Source organism: Phyllobates terribilis, unplaced genomic scaffold (assembly GCF_046119375.1).
Source record: "Phyllobates terribilis strain yellow unplaced genomic scaffold, ASM4611937v1 Scaffold_13__5_contigs__length_258822181, whole genome shotgun sequence".
NCBI classification, from domain to species: domain Eukaryota; kingdom Metazoa; phylum Chordata; class Amphibia; order Anura; family Dendrobatidae; genus Phyllobates; species Phyllobates terribilis.
Genome location: NW_027362773.1, coordinates 122068502 through 122092517, shown reverse-complemented (window position 1 = coordinate 122092517; position 24016 = coordinate 122068502). Strand labels below are relative to the sequence as shown.

General features: G+C 44.0%; 1 protein-coding gene across 4 annotated transcripts in view; it reads left to right on the top strand.

Moving 5' to 3' along the window:
• Positions 1–18269: 18269 nt before the first annotated feature.
• DPF2 (double PHD fingers 2) overlaps positions 18270–24016 on the top strand; it is a 54562-nt gene continuing 48815 nt past the window's right edge. For 3 of the 4 annotated variants that reach the window (XM_073658567.1, XM_073658568.1, XM_073658566.1), the window contains exons 1-2: positions 18270–18389; positions 23589–23749. In XM_073658567.1, the coding sequence (XP_073514668.1) occupies positions 18301–18389; positions 23589–23749 (250 nt within the window). In that variant the 5' untranslated portion in view covers positions 18270–18300. Of the gene's footprint in view, positions 18390–18423; positions 18648–23588; positions 23750–24016 lie in introns of those variants that run through there. The other variant, XM_073658569.1, reaches the window with a different exon arrangement.

Below are 24016 nucleotides of genomic sequence, written 5' to 3'. Positions count from 1 at the left end.
ACACTAATATACTGTATTACTGTAGAATTGCCGTATATAATACAAGCAATCAAACAACTCCAGGCTCAAGACCCCTAGGGGAATTGAAAATAAAAAACGTTCAAAAGTTTGGGGTCACCCAGACAATTTTGTGTTTTCCATGAAAACTCATACTTTTATTTTACAAATGAGTTGCAAAATGAATAGAAAATATAGTCCAGACATTGACAAGGTTAGAAATAATGATTTTTATTAGAAAGAATAATTTTCTCCTTCAAACTTTGCTTTCGTCAGAGAATGCTCCTTTGCAGAAATTCCAGCGTTGCAGACCTTTGGCATTCTAGCTGTTAATTTGCTGAGGTAATCTTCAGAAATTTCCCCCCATGCTTCCTGAAGCCCCTCGCACAAGTTGGATTGACTTGATGGGCACCTTTTGCGCACCATACGGTCAAGCTGCTCCCACAACAGCTCAATGGGGTTGAGATCTGGTGACTGCGCTGGCCACTCCATTACAGATAGAATACCAGCTGCCTGCTTCTTCCCTAAAGAGTTCATGCATAATTTGGAGGTGTGCTTTGGGTCATTGCCCTGTTGTAGGATGAAATTTGCTCCAATTAAGCGCTGTCCACAGGGTACGGCATAGCGTTGCAAAATGGAGTGATAGCCTTCCTTATTCAAAATCCCATTTACCTTGTACAAATCTCCCACTTTACCAGCACCAAAGCAACCCCAGACTATCACATTACCTCCACCATGCTTGACAGATGGCATCAGGCACTTTTCCAGCATCTTTTCAGTTGTTCTGCTTCTCACAAATGTTCTTCTGTGTGATCCAAACACCTCAAATTTTGATTCGTCTGTCCATAAAACTTTTTTCCAATCTTCCTCTGTCCAATGTCTGTGTTCTTTTGCCCGTATTAATCTTTTCCTTTTATTAGCCAGTCTCAGATATGGCTTTTTCTTTGTCACTTTGCCCTGAAGGCCAGCATCCTGGAGTCGCCTCTTCACTGTAGACGTTGACACTGGTGTTTTGCTTGTACTATTTAATAAAGCTGCCAGTTGAGGAGCTGTGAGGCGTTGATTTCTCAGACTAGAGACTCTAATGTACTTGTCTTGTTGCTCAGTTGTGCAGCGGGGCCTCCCACTTCTCTTTCTACTCTGGTTAGAGCCTGTTTGTGCTCTCCACTGAAGGGAGTAGTACACACCGTTGTAGGAAATCTTCAGTTTCTTGGCAATTTCTCGCATGGAATAGCCTTCATTTCTAAGAACAAGAATAGACTGTCGAGTTTCACATGAAAGTTCTCTTTTTCTGGCCATTTTGAGAGTTTCATAGAACAAACAAATGTAATGCTCCAGATTCTAAACTAGCTCAAAGGAAGGTCAATTTTATAGCTTCTCAAATCAGCCAAACCATTTTCAGCTGGGCTAACATACTTGTGCAAGGGTTTTCTATGGTTTTCTAAGCATCCATTAGCCTTCTTACACAGTTAGCAAACACAATGTACCATTAAAACACTGGAGTGGTGGTTGTTGGAAATGGGCCTCTATACACCTATGTAGATATTGCAATAAAAACAAGACGTTTGCAGCTAGAATAGTCATTTACCACATTAACAATATATAGAGTGTATTTCTGATTCATTTAATGTTAGCTTCATTGAACAAAATTAGCTTTTCTATCAAAAATAATGAAATTTCTAAATGACCCCAAACTTTTGAACAGGTGTGTGTGTATGTGTATATATATATATATATATATATATATATATATCAAAATTATAAAATTCTTCAAGTTGTACAAAAAAATAGTAATGCCACATTTGCAGTTTTTTGATCATGCTTCCCTAGCAAATGCAATAAAAAGCGATCCAAATGATGTATGCTTCACAAAATGGTATCCATAAAAAATACAGCTCGAACGCATAAAACAAGCCCTCACCCAGCTCTATGGATGGAAAAAATAAAGCTTATGGGTCTTACAAAATGGCGACATAATAAAAATCTATATATTTTTTTTACGAGGAATTTTGTTAACCATTAAAAAAAAAAAATTATATATATTTGCGTATCATTGTAATCGTACTGACCTGGAGAGCGATATGGCCAGGTCATTTCACACAATGGTGAAGTTATGTTTTTTGGAATTTTATTTGCCATTTTTCAGTATGTTTTATAGTAAAGTGAATGGTGTCATTCAAAACTGTCACTCGTCCCGCAAAAAAAAGAAGCCTTTATTTGGCTATGTCAATGGAAACAAAAAGTTATGACTCTTGGAAGAGGCAGAGGAAAAAGACAGCAGTGAAAAAAAGGAAATAAATAGGGCAGATGTGCAATACCTGCTTTTAAATGGGCCCTATTCGCCTCTCTGCAGAAATGAGTGGAGCTGGTTTGCCCCTTTTTCAGAGAGCTCGAGTTAACTCTTTATGGAAAATTTGTGGATGCTACTTAAAGTGTAGTCGCCACATGACAAATGCACTTTAAATCAAAATGGTCATGTTATATTTTGTTAAAGGGAAAGCAAAAACTAAAGAGCTGGATACGGATTCAATAGAAAGGTTAGGCTACAAAATCTATGCTTTCTATTGCACACTACAGTCTGTGTGTGCGCTCTTGCACACTTCTCGAGGATCTATTGCATGATCAGTCTGGATCCCCCCATCAATGTGCAGACATTTCAAGTGCCTGCGAACGATGAAGTATTGTGAAGAAAGTTTACTTATTCTTTAAGTAAAAAGCTAATATTGAAAACTGTCAGCATTTGATGTGTATAGAATCTGTCACCAGATTTCACAGTACAAACTGCACGAAAAAAAAATAAAATTGTGTGTATGTGTGTATATATATATATACTCTTCTTTTTCTTTTGTGCAGTTTGTAATGTGAAATCCGGTGACAGATTTTGAGTGTGTGTATATATTTATGTATATATTTATATTTAATTCTTAGACCTTATGAAGCTGGTGTACTTACTTTGAGCATCCATGTCAAAATGGAAAGTATTCCTTACTTCCGAACATAAAATGTGAAGATATATATGATGATTGTACTTTTTATCTGCCAAAATGATGTAATCTGTTCACACTATAGTATATATCACATTTAAATGACTTAGAGAAAAAAGTAGCTCAGCCATGTAAGTGAATACCACATAAATTTCCATATTATTGCCACTGTCTGGACTAATATATGGACCAATCATTGTATAATTAGAATTGTTTTTATATATATCTAACATTTGTTGAGTATTCCCTGCTTGGAGGCAAACAATGTTCTACACGTCCCAGGTAAGGACTAGACTGTAGAAAGAAATAATGTAACGAGCCCCTTGTGAAATGTGGAATCTTATACTGTGTTATGAAGTAGCTGGAACAATGCCTGAAGCAAGAGGAAAATAGAGAATCCTGTTCTTTAACTGAATGCATATAAATCACCTGCTGCAGGCCGTATGTGAACGATGGCCAGCCCCAGCTTGTCGAAGAGAAGAACTATGGAAAGTGTCTTATCGCACATGGCTGTTACATAAATGTGTTGGGGTCAGGTAAGGCTTTGTACTACTGTCTAAAATTTCATTCTACTTCCAATTTGGGCAGGCGAGATTTGCCCTGCGCTTAGCAGTGCTTTCATGGCTTCCATCTGGGGCTTCTGTCCAAGGCCTTGAAAAACAGAATTCAGATGTGTCCCTGATGAACCATTTAGGACAGTGAGACAAACAGAGCTCGAATAGACTTTGCACTCCTTTTGTGGCGCTGTCCGTGTATTCAGATGGGCACAAGAATTGTCATGGTGTGACTGTGGTGGAATAGCAAATGGGTTCCTGTACTGTCCCTCAGGCTAGGGGAACCCAGCTATCCCTGTCCCCAGGATTACTCCTGAAGGTGGGGACGCCTGGGTCTCGTTCCTCACTATGCTGCCTAGTAGCACTTATCTGTTAAGTGTATGGGGAGAACACAAACAAGACAGACCGTTGGTGATACTTGCAAAAACCTCCTTGTGACAAGAATGTAGTGTTTTCACCTGGGTCTCTCCCCTTCCCTTTGTGTTTCTATCCCAGCGTGGTCACAGTCCCTGACCGCTGCAGTCAATTTGTGGCTGCATCGGTCACATACAGACCATGTAAGGAGAGGAGACATGTGGGAAAGCAGTACGCAGGAATGGCGAGAGATCTGTTTTTATGTGTTTTTTTTTTTTGTATTATTATTAGATCCCACTTGAGCCCTTTCAAATATTTAGGACAATTCCATTAAACCAGCACTCCATCGCTTTTTTTCTTTCACCCCTGGAGTGGTATCACTAATGCATTTTTCCTGCCCCTAGTAATATACTTACCAGCCACCGTCTTCTGTTATCTGCGCTGCTTCGATCGTCTTCTGCTGGTTGTGACCTGCTGGAGCCAAAAGAGGATCTTCTAGACTTACATTGAGAACTTGTAACCTCTGACTTCCCATCAGTCAGGAGCTGTGGTCACAAGAGTGAGGCGCGGCGCAGGGAAGAAAAGAGGACGGCGGTTGGTAAGTATTTCACTACAGGCAGGGATCAGACATTAGTGATACCATAGTAAAAAAAAAATGGTCGTATTGGTGCTTTAACCCCTTAAGGACGGAGCCAATTATGTACTTAATGACCAGGCCAAATTTTCCAATTCTGACCACTGTCACTTTATGAGGTAATTACTCTGGAACGCTTCAATGGATTCCACTGATTCTGAGAATGTTTTTTCGTGACATATTGTACTTCATGATAGTGGTAAAATTTCTTCGATATCACTTGTGTTTACTTCTGAAAAAAATGGAAAGTTGGCGAAAATTTCGCAATTTTCAAGCTTTGAATTATGCCCTTAACTCAGAGAGATATGTCACACAAAATAGCTAATAACATTTCCCACATGTATATTTTAGATCAGAACAATTTTGGAACCCAAATTTTTTTTTGTTCGGAAGTTATAAGGGTTAAAAGTTGACCAGCGATTTCTCATTTTTCCAACAAAATTTACAAAACCATTTTTGTAGGGACCACATCATATTTGAAGTGACTTTGAGGGGTCTATCTGACAGAAAATACCCAAAAGTGACATCATTCTAAAAATTGCACCCCTCAAGGTGCTCAAAACCACATTCAAGAAGTGTATTAACCCTTCATGTGCTTCACAGGAACTGAAGCAACATGGAAGGGAAAGAATGAACATTTAACTTTTTTTTCACAAAATGTTTACTTCAGACCCAATTTTTTTATTTTCACGAGGGCAACAAGAGAAAATAGACCCCAAAACTTGTTGTGTAACTCCTCCTGAGTACACAGATACCCAATATGTGGTGGAAAACCACTGTTAGGGTGCACGGAAGAGCTCGGAAGAGAAGGAGCGACATTTGACTTTTTGAATGTAAATTTGCTTGAATAATTAGCGGACGCCATGTTGCGTTTGGAGAGCCCCTGATGTGCCTAAACAGTGGAACCCCCCCACATGTGACCCATTTTGGAAACTAGACCCCTCAGGGAACTTATCTAGATGTGTGGTGAGCACCTTGAACTGCCAGGTGCTTCACAGAAGTTTATAACATAGACCTGTGAAATTAAGACATCAAATTGTTTTCCACAAAAATGTACTTTTAGCCCCAATTTTTTTTTATTTTCACAAGGGTAACAGGAGAAAATGGACCCCAAAACTTGTTGTGCAATTACTCCTGAGTATGGACATACTCTATACGTAGGGGAAAACTATTGTTTGGGCACACAGCAGGGCTTGGAAAGGAAGGAGTGACGTTTGGAACGCAGACTTTGATGGAATGGTCTGCGGGTGTCATGTCGTGTTTGGAGAGCCCCTGATGTGCCTAAACAGTGGAAAACCCTGACAAGTTGACCCATTTTGGAAACTACACCCCTCAAGGATTTTATCCAGGGGTATAGTGAGCATTTTGAACCCACAGGTACTACACAGAATTTGATAACATTAGGTCGTCATACTGAAAATTTTCATATTTTTTTTCACGAAAATGTAGTTTTAGCCCCAAATTTGTAATTTTTGCAATGGATAATAGAAGAAAACGGACTCCATAATTTGTTATGCTATTTCTCCCGAATGCGATGATGCCCCATATGTCATCAGAAATTACTGTTAGGCCACATGTCAGGGCTGAGAAGGAAGGCGCACTATTTGACTTTTGAAGCATAGATTTTGGTAGAATAGTTTGTGGCGACATTTGCGGAGCCCCTAAGGTGCCAAAACAGCAGAAAAAAAAAGAAAAGTGACCTCATTGTAGAAATTGCACATCTCAATGAATTCATCTACTGCTACAGTGAATGTTATGTAACATCCACGCCAGACTTTATTCTTATGCCAGTTTAGTGCCCATACATGGTGTCCCCATAAAGTGTAGTGCCCCCATACATTTCTCCTGGTTACACACCCTGTAAATTAAGTGCTTTCCCCTCTACAATAATGTCGAACATGTGGCTGCTTACTGCGATTTAGGCACAGTGGGGCTCAGAAGGAGGGGACATTTGGATTTGGGAGCGCAGAATTCACTGGATTTTATTTGAGGGGACGGGAGCCATGTCACTTTTCCAGAGTCTTCTGCCAGTAATGTGGGACCCCCTATAGTTCCAGTGACAGATGACGGACCTGAGAGGGGGCTGGTTTTGTGTGGGATAAATTAGGGGTTTTATTGGTAACATTTTGGGGTACATAATCTTCGATTGCTTCCAAAAGAAGACTGGATCGCCAGTCCACGCTGAGCACTTACGTCGGGGTTTCCGTGTAAATCCCACAAAAATGCGATGCAGACGAAACCCCCAACGGAACCACCCACCACAAAGAGGCAGATGGAGACACTTTGGAGTCCGTTTGACGTCTGCTCCAATGGTCTCCATCTTTTTAGGCGCACACAGATCTGTGGTCGTCCACACTTGTGCGCTAAAAAAATGCCAAAAATGATGGTACACTACCGGAACAGAGACCAGTCCAAGGGGACTCCATCGGCCTCATAAGTGAGTGGCTCCATCTGGGTTTTTTGTCTGAAATGTGGTTTTGGTTAATTTACACAGAAACCCCGATGTAAGCGCTTAACGGAGAGCGCAGGACAAACGTGAGCCGAGCCTTATTCCGAGTTTTTGGAGGCAGAATGAAGAAATAGACAGCATTACCAGAATATTTCTTATTTTTATTTTTTCGCAGTTCACCGTGCGGTGTAAGTGATAAGGCGGATTTATTCTTCGTGTCTGTGCGATTTCAGCGATACCTGATTTATATGGGGTTTTTTTTAGGCTTTGCTGCCATCACACAGTAAAAATGCTTTTTTTTATAAAGAGTAGTTATTTTCGTCGCCATATTCTGAGAGCTGTAACTTTTTTATTTTTTTGTGAACAGAGCTGTATGTGGCCTAATGTTTGCGGGACTAGTTGCAGATTTTTTTGGTACCATTATGGGGCACATAGTAATTTTTGATCGCTAATATTCTGATTTTTCAGACACAGAATGAACAAAAACCAGCAATTCAGTTATTGTTTTTATTTTTTGCGCCGTTCGCCGTGCGGTAAAAGTGATACAACAGATTTGTTCGTAGAGTCGGTATGATTACAGCGATACCAGATTTATATATATTTTTTTATGCTTTGCTATTTTTATACTTTTTACACTTAGGCCATTTTTACATTTTTAGACTAAAAACAGTATTTTACAAAAAAGAACTTGATTTTGCATCGTCAGATTCTGAGAGCTGTAACTTAATTTTTTTGCCGAATGAGCCATATTAGGGCTTGTTTTTTTGAAGGACTGTTTGGCATTTTTATTTATATAATTATTTTTATGTGCCACTTTTTGATTGCTATTTATTCACTTTTTTGAGAGTCCGTATGATGAAAAAGCGTTATTTTCTGCGTATTTTTTTATTTTTATGGCATTCGCCAAACGGACTAAATAACATGACAATTTTATAGAGCGGGTCGTTCCGGATGTGGCGATACCAATTATGTGTACGTTTTTCGTTTATTTTTGTTAGATCACAAACACTGCGTTTTGAGCGGTGAAACTGATTTTAGTGATTTTGTGTGCACTTTTTGTGCGTTTTTTTTTACATATTTTATTTTACTTTTTCACCAAGTCCCACTGTGGGACATGTATGATTTTCACTTTTATTGCTGGTCTCATACTCTGCAGTACCTCTGCACTGCGGAGTATGAGACCTGTCAGTGAGTCATGTCTGACTCACTGATTCTGCCTGTGAGAGCAAGCTTATTGCTGGATCTCACAGGCCACCGTACCCTGGGATAATCACATGATCTCAGGGTACCATGGTAACCATCGGGACCCACGATTGTCATCGCGGGGGTCTGATGGTTACTAAGGAGGTCGCAAGACCCCCTTGTAACAACTTAAATACCGCTGTCACGATTGATAGCGGTATTTAAGGAGCTAATTGGCCCTGATCGAGACCGGCCGGGGCCGCTGCTGCAGGGTGTCAGCTGTCACACACAGCTAACACCCACAGGAATTGCCACTGCTGGGCGGCGCTATTTACTTATTTTTCAACGTCGCATTTTCACGGTGCTGAGGAATAAGTTAGCTTTAATGACCGCTGTGAAAATGCGTTACGGCGGTTAATAAAGAAGCACATGTAAAATTAGTAAGAATTAATAATGAAAGGGTTAAAAATGATCCTGTCACACTCTCCGCAAAAGTGAAGGACTTGGTGCTGAGGAGATTGCCAGCAGCCTGTCGTAAAGGTCAATCCATTGCTATATATCTCTGTCTACCTACAGTATCTTCCAAGTCTGTAGCCTAAATGTGGGGTTCTCTCCTCGCCAAGCCTGTTGTATCATGAAAAACCTGTAACTATCAAGCTTTGTGCCTCCTTGTGAGTAAAGTTGTTGAACTATATGTATGAGTGCATCCTACCGCCATCCCGAAGTATCATCCAGTAAGCAGGGGCCATCTTATTCACATATTACCGCAACATCTTTTCAAAAAAAGGTCACCCTTTTACATGTCCGATGTGCTCTGTGAAAACTATTTTTTAGTAATCCTTTTATAATCTCGGGTATGACTGCGTTGGAAGGTAACATATAGAAATAATACAGGATCTACCGTTTACTATATTGGTGGTCAGTAGAGGTGAGCGACAGCTTGTGTCTGGTGTTAAACACCGAACATGGAATTCTCCCGGAAGTCCGTTGCAATATTGGGAGTTCCGGGGGAAGTCCGGAAGGAAAGAGAAACTTTTCCAGCTCATTGTTTTCAATGGGGTTCAACTTCTGGTACCCAAACCAAACTTTGGAATAAAGTTCAGGTTGTGACCCAGAACCCAAACTTCCAAGGGTCCGCTCATCCCTAGTGGTTAGGGCTCGCCTCCTCTCCCTCTCTGCACAGATCACAGGAAACCTCTCCAGTCTATTGTTTCCTATGCGGCTGCTGTCGGACATGTCTCTGGATGTTGGTAACAGCAGCTCAGGCAAGATCGCTGCTTCCATAATCCAAAATGCAGTAGAATTTTTAAAAAATTATCATCCGAAAGTAAAAACAGACCATATAAATGTGTATAGGTATCTGGTTTTAATTAGTAAAAAAAACATGTCGGTTCTGAATTGCCTCTGAGGCACATGAGCCAGCGATTACATATTCCCTGGGAGAATTGTGAGTTCAGGAATAATATTTTTTTCACAAACACGCCCCTTTAAGGCCCTTTGATTGTGGTTTTGGATGCCATGCCAGCTATCCGAATCCTTTCCAGGAGGTCTCTTTGGCTTTTTGAAGATTTGCTAACTCTTCCGAGAGTCTCCTTTTTTTTCCCCTGGAGCGCCCTGGACATTCCAGGAGAGTCGGAGAGTTTTCCAGCCAGATAAAAATTTGTTTAAAAGTGTTGAGAAATGCAAATTGATTAAATTTACAAATCTGCTCTGATTATGATAGCTGAAGCGAGGTCCTGATTCCAGCACTGTTCTGCTCCACTCCACTTATCAGCAAATGACTAGTGGTGTGCGTGAAGAGGACCGGCTGTCTAGTCCAGTTCTATAGCTTAGCAACTACCAGCCTGTTCGTTTGTAGGCTCATAGTTAAAAACAAAATAGTCCTGGATAGCCTGCCCCCTTCCAGCTTGTCATTAGGGATGTGTCCTGGACTGAGGTTATCACTGACCATGTTGCAGAGGAAATACCTGGTTTCCTAAGGTGCCTTATTCCCATGCAATTGTCCTTAGTGTGCCATTGAAAAGTCTGTTAGAAGTGTCAGTCCTAAAAAAAGGACTACCTCGGACAGATATGGTTCAAGCCATTCCATTGAACAAATCCCAGAAGAAGCACGGTCTTCAACCTTTAAACACTACACGGTGATGTTGACTTGTAACAGGGCCCCCTAGGTTGGGATCATGGAGTGGCTGCTGGCCGGGAGAGTGAGCTTGCAGCAAGAATGGTCACAGAAAGCCTAGACAGGAGGGGCAAACCAGGTACAGAAATAGTAGACAAAACTGAAGTCGAAGAAAAAGCCGGGGTCCAAGAGATCAGTCAAAATCGGAGTCAGACGAGATGGGGTCAGAATTCTGGAGGGATTACAGGACAAAATGTGCTTAGGGACGCTTAGCCTGGGCAGAATCATAAAAAGCATACCAATAGCTCCAGACATGCAGTAAAACCAAACCATAACTGGTAACTTCTAGTAGTATGCTGGGAGTTTAAGTATAGCATGGTGCTCCCCATTGGACACAGCAAGGAGCTGTTAGCGCGCACATCCATTCTGGCTTACTGCGTAGCACCACAAGTCCCAGCGACACTATATACCTGGCTGGAAAAAGCCTGCATCACCCAGTGAGATTGGCCATAGCCTTTCTTTTATCACCAGCGCCACCTGCAGGATGAATAATGGCAGTGGCAGACATCACTGGAGAAGGTCTGGGTAGGTATGTAACCGTACCCCCTTTGTTAATAGGGGGCTCTAGACCCTTAAGCTTATACTAATCAGGAAAAGAAAGATTAAGCTGTCTGATCAGGTTGACGACATTGATATTATTTATTTTTTTATTTTACTCGCTTATATAGCGCCATTAATTTCCACAGCGCTTTACAGGATCTTTTCTCTGGGCCCCCAACCTGCAGTGAACCAGATACTGTAGAGAACCTCCCACCATAGGGGAATCAAGGATTCTTCACACCTTATACCCCAGGTTACCTCTGATCATAAAATTGGAAATAAAATGGAATATTTAGAGGAGCAGTGGGAATAAAATAATAGCAAAAACTGGACACTTCTGACTTGTTGACAGGTTCTCTTCAAGTTTGATATATTCAGTGAATAATCACAGCTCCTCTCCAACTCTAAAGCTCGGCTCACCACCTCTTATTAGCACATGAAAAGAATAGTGTTGAGCGAGTATGTCCTATTAACCCTTTCGCTGAGTATGCTCGGGCCGAGCTCCGAGTATTTACAGCTGCTCGGTGATATGGTTGAATCGCTCCCGTGTGCATGATTTGCAACTGTTTGACAGCTTTAATACATGTGAGGAATGTCTATTTCTTACACATTCCTCACATGTAATAAAGCTGTCAAACAGTTGCAAATCATGCACACGGGCGATTCAAACATATCACCGAGCAGCTATAAATACTCGAAGCTCGGCCCGAGCGTACTCGGAACAGAACATACTCGCTCAACACTAGAAAAGAACCAAAACGAGGATCAAGATTACAGTAAAATGGAGAAGTTTGATGGATTCCTGATATTGATTATTAATTGCAAACTCAGCAGTTTTTTTGCTATGTAATCTGAGAGCAGCATGATGTAGGGGCAGAGACCCTGATTCCAGCGATGTGTCACTTGCTGGTCTGCATGCTGTCATTTTCAATCACGGTTTTCTCTTCTGAAGATCTAGCAGTTCTCTGAATGCGGAGTCCTGTATAACCCCGCCCACACCACTGATTGGCAGCTGTCTGTGTACACTGTGCATTGGCAGAAAGCTGTTCATCAGTAGTGGGGGTGGGGTTGCACAGAGCCGTTGACTAGAAGGCAGGAGACACCCAGTCCTCTAGTAATACTATAAGAAAAATGAACAGCTCATCAGCTCACTGGTGTAGAAGATATATTGAAGCGGGGTGTGGTGCATGGAGGCATCAGACTGGCTCCTGTGGTGAAACCATGGAAGACATAGTGGAAAAATCCAGCAACCACAAAAAAGTTTTTTTTTTATATATATAAAAAAAACATCACATTTATTTTGATATGGCTAAAAATGAAGATAATATAAAATAGCATGGTGGACACCGGGTCTACGCGTTTCGAGCCTTACAGGCTCTTAGTCTTGAGGACTAAGACAAGACTGTAAGGCTCTAAACTTGTAGACCTGGTGTCCACTATGTTATTTTATATTAACTTAATTTTTTCTTTGTTTTTAGCAATATCCAAATAAATGTGATGTTTTATATATATAAAAATATATTTTTGTGGTTGCTGGATTTTTCCACTATGTCTTCTCTACTGATAATCTTCTGATGATAAAACACTGATTTCATTGTAACAGCAAAACACAGCCTAGTAAGTGACCCATCGCTGGAATCAGGTTCTCAGCCCCTATATTATGCTGCTTTCAGATTACATTGCACAAACCTGCTGACAGATTTATTTTAAAGTTTGAGAGTTTCTGTAGGTAATTTGGACAGAGGGACAAAGTGACACTTTACAAGATCTGTCAACCACTACCCAAATCATAGGATGCCAGATCTGGAGAGGTGCGTTCAAGGACTTTTAGTAATCGGTAAGGACTGTAGTAGTCTGGCAGGACGGGTTCCCTACAATCCGGAACTATAGTCGGCCACCAGAAATACCTTGCTACTAGTCGAAGTGTATTGTTAATCCCAGAGTGACCAGCAAGTATAGAATTGTGAAATCCCGTGCAACCTACTAAGTAGGATGGCTTAAGCAAAGTCTGTCCGCCGAAGCCTTATAAAGAGCTGCCAGCAGCGGATCTTGATGATTTGCCCAAGTGCATTCAGCGTGGCAGAACATTCCTCAGATGACCATTAATAATCTCAGCGATAGCAGCAAAGGCTGTAAGTGCGGGGATTTCTGCACGTGGCCCTCATAAATTGAGTTGTTTTGTTTCCATCATTTGAAGTTGCAGATCAGTAGCATAGCCATCCATGCTGGGATTTCTATAATTACATGACTTTTTCTTCTTGGTGTTGCAATTTCAACTTTGAAGAGAGTGTAATATATTTATTTATTTACACTCTCTTCAAAGTTGAAATTGCAACACCAAGAAGAAAAAGTCATGTAATATATATATAATATGCATACGCATGCTGGCTACATAATGCATATACATTGCATGTACACTTTTACTGTAAGGTAGAAGAGCTGCTGGTAGATATTGATGCCCGGTATCTGCAGTTAGTGCCCAGTGGTGAAAGATGGTCACCAATATGTAAGTAAGGTGCAGGATGGAGACGTTTCGTCTGCCTCTTGAAATATTCCTTATTAGCTCGTCTACTGTTACATCACATTTTTTCTTCATGTTCATCTATAAACTAAATGTGCAGCCCAGAGGAATGCCGCTGTGTGCCAAGAGTCGTACATAGGCCAAATCTTAAAAAGACATGTAGTGCCACATATATACAGTACAGACCAAAAGTTTGGACACACCTTCTCATTTAAAGATTTTTCTGTATTTTCATGACTATGAAAATTGTACATTCAGACTGAAGGCATCAAAGCAAAAGGTGGCTACTTTGAAGAACCTAGAATATAAGACATATTTTCAGTTGTTTCACACTTTTTTGTTAAGTATATAATTCCACATGTGTTAATTCATAGTTTTGATGCCTTCAGTGTGAATGTACAATTTTCATAGTCAGGAAAATACAGAAAAATATTTAAATGAGCTGGTGTGTCCAAACTTTTGGTCTGTACTGTACATGCCAAGGATTCTGTGGAATTATATGCTGGGATTTGTAATGCTACTTAGACTATGTGGAAAAAAGTATTGGGACGCACGTCCTAATTATTAAGTTCAGGTTTTTCATTTGGTTCAATTACCACCAGTGTATAACATTTGGCCCCTCACCCCCCAGTGTATAACCTCTAGTCCCTAGCCTCCCCGGTGTATAACCCCCGGCCCCTCACCCGCCCCCAAGGTGTATAACCCCCGGCCCCTCATCCCCAGTGTATAACCTTCAGCCCCTTGCCCTCTGGTGTATAACTTCCGGCTCCTCACCCCCGGTGTATAACCTCTGGCCCCTTGAATCCCAGTGTATAACCTCCAGCCCCTTGCCCCCCGGTGTATAACCTCTGGCCCCTTGCTCCCATCCCGATGTATAATCTCCCGGCCCTCGCCCCCTGGTGTATAACCTCCGGCTCCTTGCCCCCTGGTGTATAACCTCCGGGCCCTCACCCCCGATGTATAACCTCTGGCCCCTTGAACCCCAATGTATAACCTCCGGCCCCTTGCTCCCATCCCGATGTATAACCTCCAGCCCCTCACCCCCTGGTGTATAACCTCTAGCCCCTTGAACCCCGATGTATAACCTCCGGCCCCTCACCCTCTAGTGTATAACCTCCGGTCCCACACTCCCGGTGTATAACCTCCGGCCCCTTGACCCCCGGTGTATAACCTCCGGCCCCTCACCCCCGGTGTATAACCTCTGGCCCCTTGAATCCCGGTGTATAACCTCCAGCCCCTTGCCCCCGGTGTATAACCTCTGGCCCCTTGCTCCCATCCCGATGTATAATCTCCGGGCCCTCGCCCCCTGGTGTATAACCTCCGGCTCCTCGCCCCCTGGTGTATAACCTCCGGCCCCTCGCCCCCTGGTGTATAACCTCTGGCCCCTCACCCCCTAGTGTATAATCTCTGGCCCCTCACCCTCTGGTGTATAACTTCTGGCCCCGCACTCCCGGTGTATAACCTTCGACCCCTCGCCCCCTGGTGTATAACCTCCGGTCCCTCACCCCCGATGTACAACCTCCGGCCCCTTGACCCCCGGTGTATAACCTCCAGCGCCTCGCCCCCGGTGTATAATCTCTGGCCCCTTGCTCCCATCCCGATGTATAACCTCCGGGCCTTCACCCCCGATGTATAACCTCCGGGCCTTCACCCCCTGGTGTATAACCTCCAGCCCCTCACCCCCTGGTGTATAACCTTCGACCCCTCACCCTCTGGTGTATAACCTCCGGCCCCTCACCCCCGATGTATAACCTCTGGCCCCTTGAACCCCAATGTATAACCTCCGGCCCCTTGCTCCCATCCCGATGTATAACCTCCAGCCCCTCACCCCCTGGTGTATAACCTCTAGCCCCTTGAACCCCGATGTATAACCTCCGGCCCCTCACCCTCTAGTGTATAACCTCCGGTCCCTCACTCCCGGTGTATAACCTCCGGCCCCTTGACCCCCGGTGTATAACCTCTGGCCCCTCACCCCCCGATGTATAACCTCCGGCCCCTTGAATCCCAATGTATAACCTATGGCCCCTTGCTCCCATCCCGATGTATAACCTCTGGCCCCTCACCCCCTGGTGTATAACCTCTGGCCCCTCACCCTCTAGTGTATAACCTCCGTGCCCTCGCCCCCTGGTGTATAACCTCTGGCCCCTTGCCCCCTGGTGTATAAGCTCTGGCCCCTCACCCCCTGGTGTATAACCTTCGGCCCCTCATCCTCTGGTGTATAACCTCTGGCCCCTTGAACCCCGATGTATAACCTCCGGCCCCTCATCCTCTAGTGTATAACCTCCGGCTCCTCACCCCCTGGTGTATAACCTCCAGTCCCTCACCCCCGATGTATAACCTCCGGCCCCTTGACCCCCGGTGTATAACCCCCGGCCCCTCGCCCCCAGTGTATAACCTTCAGCCCCTCGCCCCGGGGTATAACCTCCAGCCCCTCGCCCCCTGGTGTATAATCTCCGGCCCCTCATCCCCGATGTATAACCCCTGGCCCCTTGACCCCGGTCTATAACCTCTGGCCCCTTGAACCCCGGTGTATAACCTCCAGCCCCTTGCCCCCGGTGTATAACCTCTGGCCCCTTGCTCCCATCCCGATGTATAACCTCCAGCCCCTCGCCCCCGGTGTATAACCTCTGGCCCCTTGCTCCCATCCCGATGTATAACCTCCAGCCCCTCGCCCCCGGTGTATAACCTCTGGCCCCTTGCTCCCATCCCGATGTATAACCTCCGGCTCCTCGGCCCCCTGGTGTATAACCTCTGGCCCCTCGCCCCCTGGTGTATAACCTCCGGCCCCTCACCCCCTAGTGTATAACCTCTGGCCCCTCACCCTCTGGTGTATAACCTCCGGTCCCTCACCCTCTGGTGTATAACCTCCGGTCCCTCACCCCCGATGTATAACCTCCGGCCCCTTGCTCCCATCCCGATGTATAACCTTCGGCCCCACACCCTCTGGTGTATAACCTCCGGCCCCTCACTCCCGGTGAATAACCTCCGGCCCCTTGCTTCCATCCCGATGTATAACCTCCGGCACCTCACCCCCTGGTGTATAACCTCTAGCCTGGTATAACCTCCGGCCCCTCACTCCCGGTGTATAACCTCCGGCCCCTTGACCCCCGGTGTATAACCTCAGGCCCCTCACCCCCGATGTATAACCTACGGCCCCTTGCTCCCATCCCAATGTATAACCTCCGGCCCCTCACCCCCTGGTGTATAACCTCTGGCCCCTTGAACCCCGATGTATAACCTACGGCCCCTTACCCTATAGTGTATAACCTCCGGCCCCCCACTCCCGGTGTATAACCTCCGGCCCCTTGACCCCCGGTGTATAACCTCTGGCCCCTTGAACCCCAATGTATAACCTCCGGCCCCTTGCTCCCATTCCGATGTATAACCTCCGGCCCCTTACCCCCTGGTGTATAATCTCTGGCCCCCCACCATGCTGTCTCCCTTTACTATCATGTAACAGAATGGCTGGTGGTCCAGATCTCACTGATACCAGCGCGGTCCTGTAATAGGAGCCACCGGGGTAACAAGTCCGTTCATGACATCCCCCCCCCCCCCTAAATATTCCCCCATTACCTGTGAGTGATATTATTCAGAATTAGAAGGAACCGCAGCAACTCAGCCACAAAGTGGAGACCCTGTAACATTACAGAGCGGGGAGCCGAGTGCTGAGAGGCAGAAAAGTCACCAACGTTCTGCTGACTTCATAACTGCAGAGTCCAGACCTCCTCTAGTATTAGCGCAAACACTGCGCCCCCGCCGGAAGCTTCATGGCTGAGCAGCTGCATGCAGCCGTACATCACCAAGCACAATGCCGCACGTCGGATGGAGGAGTGTAAAGCAGCCACCACTGAACTCTGGAGCAGAGGAAACGTGTTATGTGCAGTCACGGATCACACTTCTCTATTTGGCGTCTGTTGGAGGAGTCTGGGTTTGGAAAATTTCAGGAGAACGTTACACCCTGACTGCATTGCACCCGCTGTACAGTTTGGTGGAGGAGGGATACTGCCATGGGCTTGTTTCTCAGGGGTCGGCCTCAGCCCCTTGGTTCCAAGGAAGTGAAATTTTAATGCTTCCACACAAGACATTTTGGACAATTGTAGCTTCCAGCTTTGTGGGAACAGTTTGAGGGCAGCACGTGTCTGTTCCCCATGACTGTGCCTGCTGCAAAAGGTCCATTAAGACATTGTTGGGGGAGTTTAGTGTTACACTACATGACTGGCAGCACAGAGCCCCGACCTCAACCCCATCCAACACCCTGGGGATGAACTAGATCAGAGATTGTGAGCCCGGCCTCTCCCCAACATCAGTGTATGACCTCACAAATGATCTTCTGGATGAAGGTGCAAATATTCCCACAGACACCTCCAAAATCTTGTAGATCCTTCCCAGAAGAGTGGGAGCCATTATATCTGCAAACGGGACAACTCCATATTAATGTCTATGGGAGGACAGAAACGCTCCTGTAGGTGTAATGTGGAGGGAGCAGACACTGGCCATACAGTGTATACAGATCCTGACAGAGCGGCATTATACACCGGGACTTGTAGTGATTTGTGTCTGCACATACAGCACATAGTGCAGTGTATCCCAGGCTTCCATGCTGGGACTTGTAGTGACTTGTGTCTGCACATACAGCACATAGTGCAGTGTATCCCAGGCTTCCATGCTGGGACTTGTAGTGACTTGTGTCCCCACATACAGCACATAGTGCAGTGTATCCCAGGCTTCCATGCTGGGACTTGTAGTGACTTGTGTCCCCACATAGAGCACATAGCACAGTGTATCCCAGGCTGCTGTGCTTGGACTTGGTGACACGTCGGCTGTACATTGTGGCATTACGGCAGAGGCCTGAAAAGTTTCCCGCACCCTTATACAGCGTGCAGCTCCGCTCTAGTGCGCAGGTCCGACGATGACGTCACGACCGTGCGCGCAGGCGCACTTGTACGGCGCTTGTGTCGCGGGAGAGAGCGAGAAGATGGCGGCGGCGGTGGAGAAGATGTGAGTGGAGAGGACGAGAGTGGATGAAGTGTGATGTCTGCGGCTGAGGGGGAAGGGAACGGCGTGGAAAGTGGCGGCGGAGGAGAGCAGGGACGGCTCGTCGTGTAGCGTGGTGTGAGGAGAGGAAGGGAGGGCGAGAAAGTGACGAGGAAAGTGCTGCGAGGAGACGGAGGAGGGAGCAGCGGGAGGTGGAAGCGACAGACACGGCGAAGGAAGCGGCCTCTGCCCGGCCCTGTCACAATATATCTGTATATTACTGTATGTGCTGTAGAATGTATAGTGTGTGTATATATACTGTGTATACATCTACTCTATGTATATACCTATATTTACTCTGTGTGTATATACTGTGTACATATATATATATTGTGTGTGTATATTTGAGAGATACTGACTCATCCCAGGTATTTTGTATTCGTGTGTGTATTGTGTACACAGTATATACAAGGCATATGTACAAGACATATATACACATGGTGACGACCGTGCTGCTGCAATATATGGGATGAGTCCGTATCTCTTATATATATATATATATATATATATATATATATATATATATATATATATATATATCTATCACACACGATACACATAGTGTATACAATACAGTGTACACTATGTATTGTATATATTGAGAGAGTATTGTTTGTACAAATACAATTTGTGTTGTGTATATACTGTGTATTGTGTACATATGTGTTGTTTGTGTATGTATGTATGTGTGTGTGTGTATATATATATATATATATATATATATATATATATATATATATATATATATATTTTTTTTTTATTAATTGCCTTTATTGTGAGGTATGTACACACCTCATATCCCAGGCATTACTACAGTTGCGCTGTGTGTGTGATATATATACATTTTTCATATCCCAGGTATTATTTCAGCTGCACACTGCTGTCATATATATATATATTTATTTTATATCTTGGGTATTACAGAAGCCCTGCGCTGTGTGTAACATATACATCACACACAATCTCTTATGTAGTGAAGCGGCATCTACCATGCACCCACGTCATCATCCTTTGTTGTCGCTGCCTCTGTCCCCTTCATTGTTCTCCCAGATCTATTCATCATGTATTTTCCATGGAGCACAGAGGGCCTGTGCAGGCTCTCACCTCTCTCCCTGATAATATATATTAAACACTGTGTACCCAGGTGATTTTTTTATTTTTTTTCCTTCTTCCCCATTCACTTCTTCCAAGAGCCACAACTTTTTTTTTTCTCCCTCCTTTGTCAACACAGCCGTATGAGGGACGAGTTGTAGCTTTGAATGACACCTGTCATTTTACCATGTGGTCACATGACCGCTCGGTCTCACTGCCGACACTGGAGAATCCTCACGGCACATGATGTGAGAATTCACAAGTCTGCAGTCACATAGTGACAGCAGACTTTCATTGATAAACCGGCACAACCCCTTTAAGTGGCTTCAAAAAGTCTGAAAAAAGTAATGGTGTGTCTCCAGTGTATGGAACGCCACATCTCGTCACAAATTAGATACGTTGTGACATCGTGCCCATCCACCCATTTCGGCGCAGCTGGGAAAAATTGCTTTAAACCTGCAAATGACGCCAGATTTTGGCGCAACTCCTGAGTTGCACAAACATTTTGCTCCTTTTCAAAGCTTTTTACGCCACTTTTTTTGTGTTACTGCTTTGATGAATTAGTTTCCTGGTGTTTAGATTTTTTTTCCACCTCATTACAGCATTTACTGTATAGGTTAATTTTATATTTTGATATAACTCCTATTAAATTCTGCTGTGAGGGTGACAGCTGCATGTATGTGGTTAAATAGTGGGTGGGCTGTTTGTTGGGCACGCTCCGCTCCTGAGCTTCTCCAGACACCTGTCAGGAAGAGGTGCATAGAGAAGCCTTGTTTTTTCTTTTATGCTTATAGTTTCTGTAAGTGCACCTTTAGTGAGCACCACTCGATTATACGACAAGTCGTTCAGTTCTCGTTTACCGGCCCAACGAACAATGTCTGTCGATCATCTACACGTCTGAATACATCATAGTTGGTTGGTTTGGTCTTGGATCAGTATTGCGTCCCTTGTGCTTCCGTATGACGTTGTATTGTCCCTATATGTGCCATACACCTAGCTGTCTGCTACGTGCTTGTGTTATTAATAGGAATAGAGGAATAATACATCACGTCCCCAAGCACAAGATTCAGTTCTGCTGACTTTTACCTAAAGGGTTATCTGGGTCTTTGGATTTTTTTTTCCAATAGGGCTAAGAACCTACTGACTAATGCGGAGAGTTTTCTGCTTCCTTTGACCTCACGTCAACAGATCAGTTTCTTTTCCGATCTGTTCTGTCGACGAGGCGTCACTGGTAACATCACATTGATTGACAGCCTGGTCCCCGCTGCGTTAGGTTGAGCTGGTCGTCGGTCAGCATGACATCAGCAGTGACATCACAGGAAGTGGGAGATTCATCGTCAGGAGTGGTCCGTAATTGCTCTGTGCCAAGGGATATCGTCGCATGGTAGGAAGTTCTTGGGTTCCCCGTCCCCTCCAAGTCCTAAGTAACCCCTTTAAGAGTTCTCAACTAGTATAAAAATTGAACTTAATGGGGAGATTTTTTAAAAAAATAAGATATATTATATTTGGCTGACCAAGGCGCCACCCCTCTGCACTGTTTATCAACATCGAGGGGAGAGGTGTCCACGGATTGTCTGCAGACTTCACAATCCATCTGAACAAGAAGAAACTGTTCGTAAGCAGTGAGGTCACAGAATTGATAAAATGTCCTCTTTCCACATCTATGATGTATCAGATGATTTTGGCTGTTTTTCTTTCAGTTATTCAGTGATCTAATCTTTCTTCTCCAGTACTTTGTTCCTGACTTGATATTGTAGACTGCTGCTATCAGTAATGCTGCCTTCTCGCTGTGGTTATCCATCTCTATACCAGTGCTTTTTGTTACGTACAGTGGGGAAAATAAGTATTTAGTCAGCCACCAATTGTGCAAGTTCTCCCACTTAAAAAGATGAGAGAGGCCTGTAATTGACATCATAGGTAGACCTCAACTATGAGCGACAAAATGAGAAAACAAATCCTGAAAATCACATTGTCTGATTTGGAAAGAAATTTTTTTCAAATTTTGTTGGAAAATAAGTATTTGGTCAATTACAAAAGTTCATCTCAATACTTTGTTATATATCCTTTGTTGGCAATGACAGAGGTCAAACATTTTCTGTAATTCTTCACAAGGTTAGCACACACTGTTGCTGGTATGTTGGCCCATTCCTCCATGCAAATCTCCTCTAGAGCAGTGATGTTTTGGGGCTGTCGCTGGGCAACACAGACTTTCAGCTCCCTCCAAAGTTTTTCTCTAGGGTTTAGATCTGGAGACTGGCTAGGCCACTCCAGGACCTTGAAATACTTCTTACGAAATCACTCCTTCGTTGCCCTGGTGGTGAGCTTGGGTCATTGTCATGCTGAAAGACTCAGCCACGTTTCATCTTCAATGCCCTTGCTGATGGAAGGAGGTTTGCACTCAAAATCTCACGATACATGGCCTCATTCATTCTTTCATGTACACGGATCAGTCGTCTTGATCCCTTGGAAGAGAAACGGCCCGAAAGCATGATGTTGCTGCCCCCATGCTTCACCGTAGGTATGGTGTTCTGTGGATGCAACCCAGCATTCTTTCTCCTCCAAACACGCAGAATTGTTTCTACCAAACAGTTCTACTTTGGTTTTATCTGACCATATGACATTCTCCCAATACTCTTCTGGATCATCCAAATGCTCTCTAACAAACTTAAGATGGGCCCAGACATGTAATGGCTTAAGCAGGGGGACACGTCTGGCACTGCAGGATCTGAGTCCCTGGCGGCATAGTGTGTTACTGATGGTAGCCTGTGTAACGTTGGTCCCAGCTCTCTGCAGGTCATTCACTAGGTCCCCCCGTGTGGTTCTGGGATTTTTGCTCACCGTTCTTGAGATCATTTTGACCCCACGAGGTGAGATCTTGCGTGGAGCCCCAGATCGAGGGAGATTATCAGTGGTCTTGTATGTCTTCCATTTTCTAATTATTGCTCCCACAGTTGATTTCTTCACACCAAGCTGCTTGCCTATTGCAGATTCAGTATTCCCAGCCTGGTACAGGGCTACAATTTTGTTTCAGCATGTGATCTAGGCCTCCGAGCGAGATTACTCCTGGTACTTCTATTGGAGAAAGGCCACACACTTCTTTTTATTCAGCACTTACAGTGTGTAAACGTACCTGTCAGGTCTACCACATTAGGATCTCTTATAGATAAATTAAAGGGTTTCATTGCTCATAGAAAATCGAGTGTCTATCAATAGGATAGCAGAACCAAATGACCTGGCACCACACAATTGTATAGGACCGTTGTGCTCCAATACCCAAGAGAATAAGTAAGAACAGAAAAGAAGGGTGTATGGAAGGGCACCAGACATTCTAAATAACCCTGATCAATATCAATAGACAACAATATTAGAAAAAAATGATAAACTTTATTAATACCATCCAAAAACACCAACAAGTTAAAAGCATTTAAAAACAGGAAAAAGCATTAGATGAAAATCCCCTTAATAAATGTACTCATATAAATATATAATAATGTATGTAAACAATTCCCCACCCATAAATTTATTGGACTATGGTAGATACAAACAAGTATGCAAATAATGCTATGCCGTAAATAGACTTACAAATACAGAAAGCATACTCAACCTCTTATAAGAATGTGTGCCTCCTACTCCTCCAAAGTATATATAGAGTAGCAACATAGAGCCTTCAAGATATAATCTTTCGTGGGAAGGACACCACAAGGAAATCTCAATAATGGAGTATGTATGCAATACGTACCACCAATGTCCAAGGGGGGGGGGGGGGGGGGGGTTTCAGCGGTTTATTCGTTACGCCACTCAAGTAAGGATACCCCTGAGGAAGCCAATCGGTAGGATAGGTGATCAAAATTATAGAACAGTCCGATCTGGACCCGCAGCAGTTTTGGTCTCATCGAAAATACTCTCTTCATGTTAAACACTTTTCAGTTCCAATTTTCTGCACTTCAGGGTTCAGCTTTTTCATGTATAGAGTTTTACATTGTGCAGTTCATTTTTAGGGCATTATTAATGTGTGACTGTACCAGGCACTGCTAACTTATAATATGTAATATTTTTATTTGATTTGCCTAGGATCGGGGAGCAGTACTATAAAGATGCCATGGAGCAGTGCCACAATTACAACGCTCGCTTATGTGCAGAGCGCAGCGTTCGTATGCCATTCCTGGATTCCCAGACAGGCGTAGCTCAGAGCAATTGTTATATATGGATGGAGAAGAGACATCGGGGCCCAGGTATGACACCATTTATTGTACTATGAGTCATTGGCTAAGCTTAGTTAGGCCGGCATCCAACAATGTGGTTGCTGCATGCAACATACAGCCACGCTCCTCTGCGGCCACCAATGAGTGCATAAGATTGCGATAACATTGAGGTGTTACCTGCAGACTTGTGCGATGATTGCACTAACACATGCCGTAGCGCAGCTTGTGAATACCACTTTGAAGTATGTTTACCTTCTTAACATACATATATACAGATAGGGGAGAGTACGACTGCAG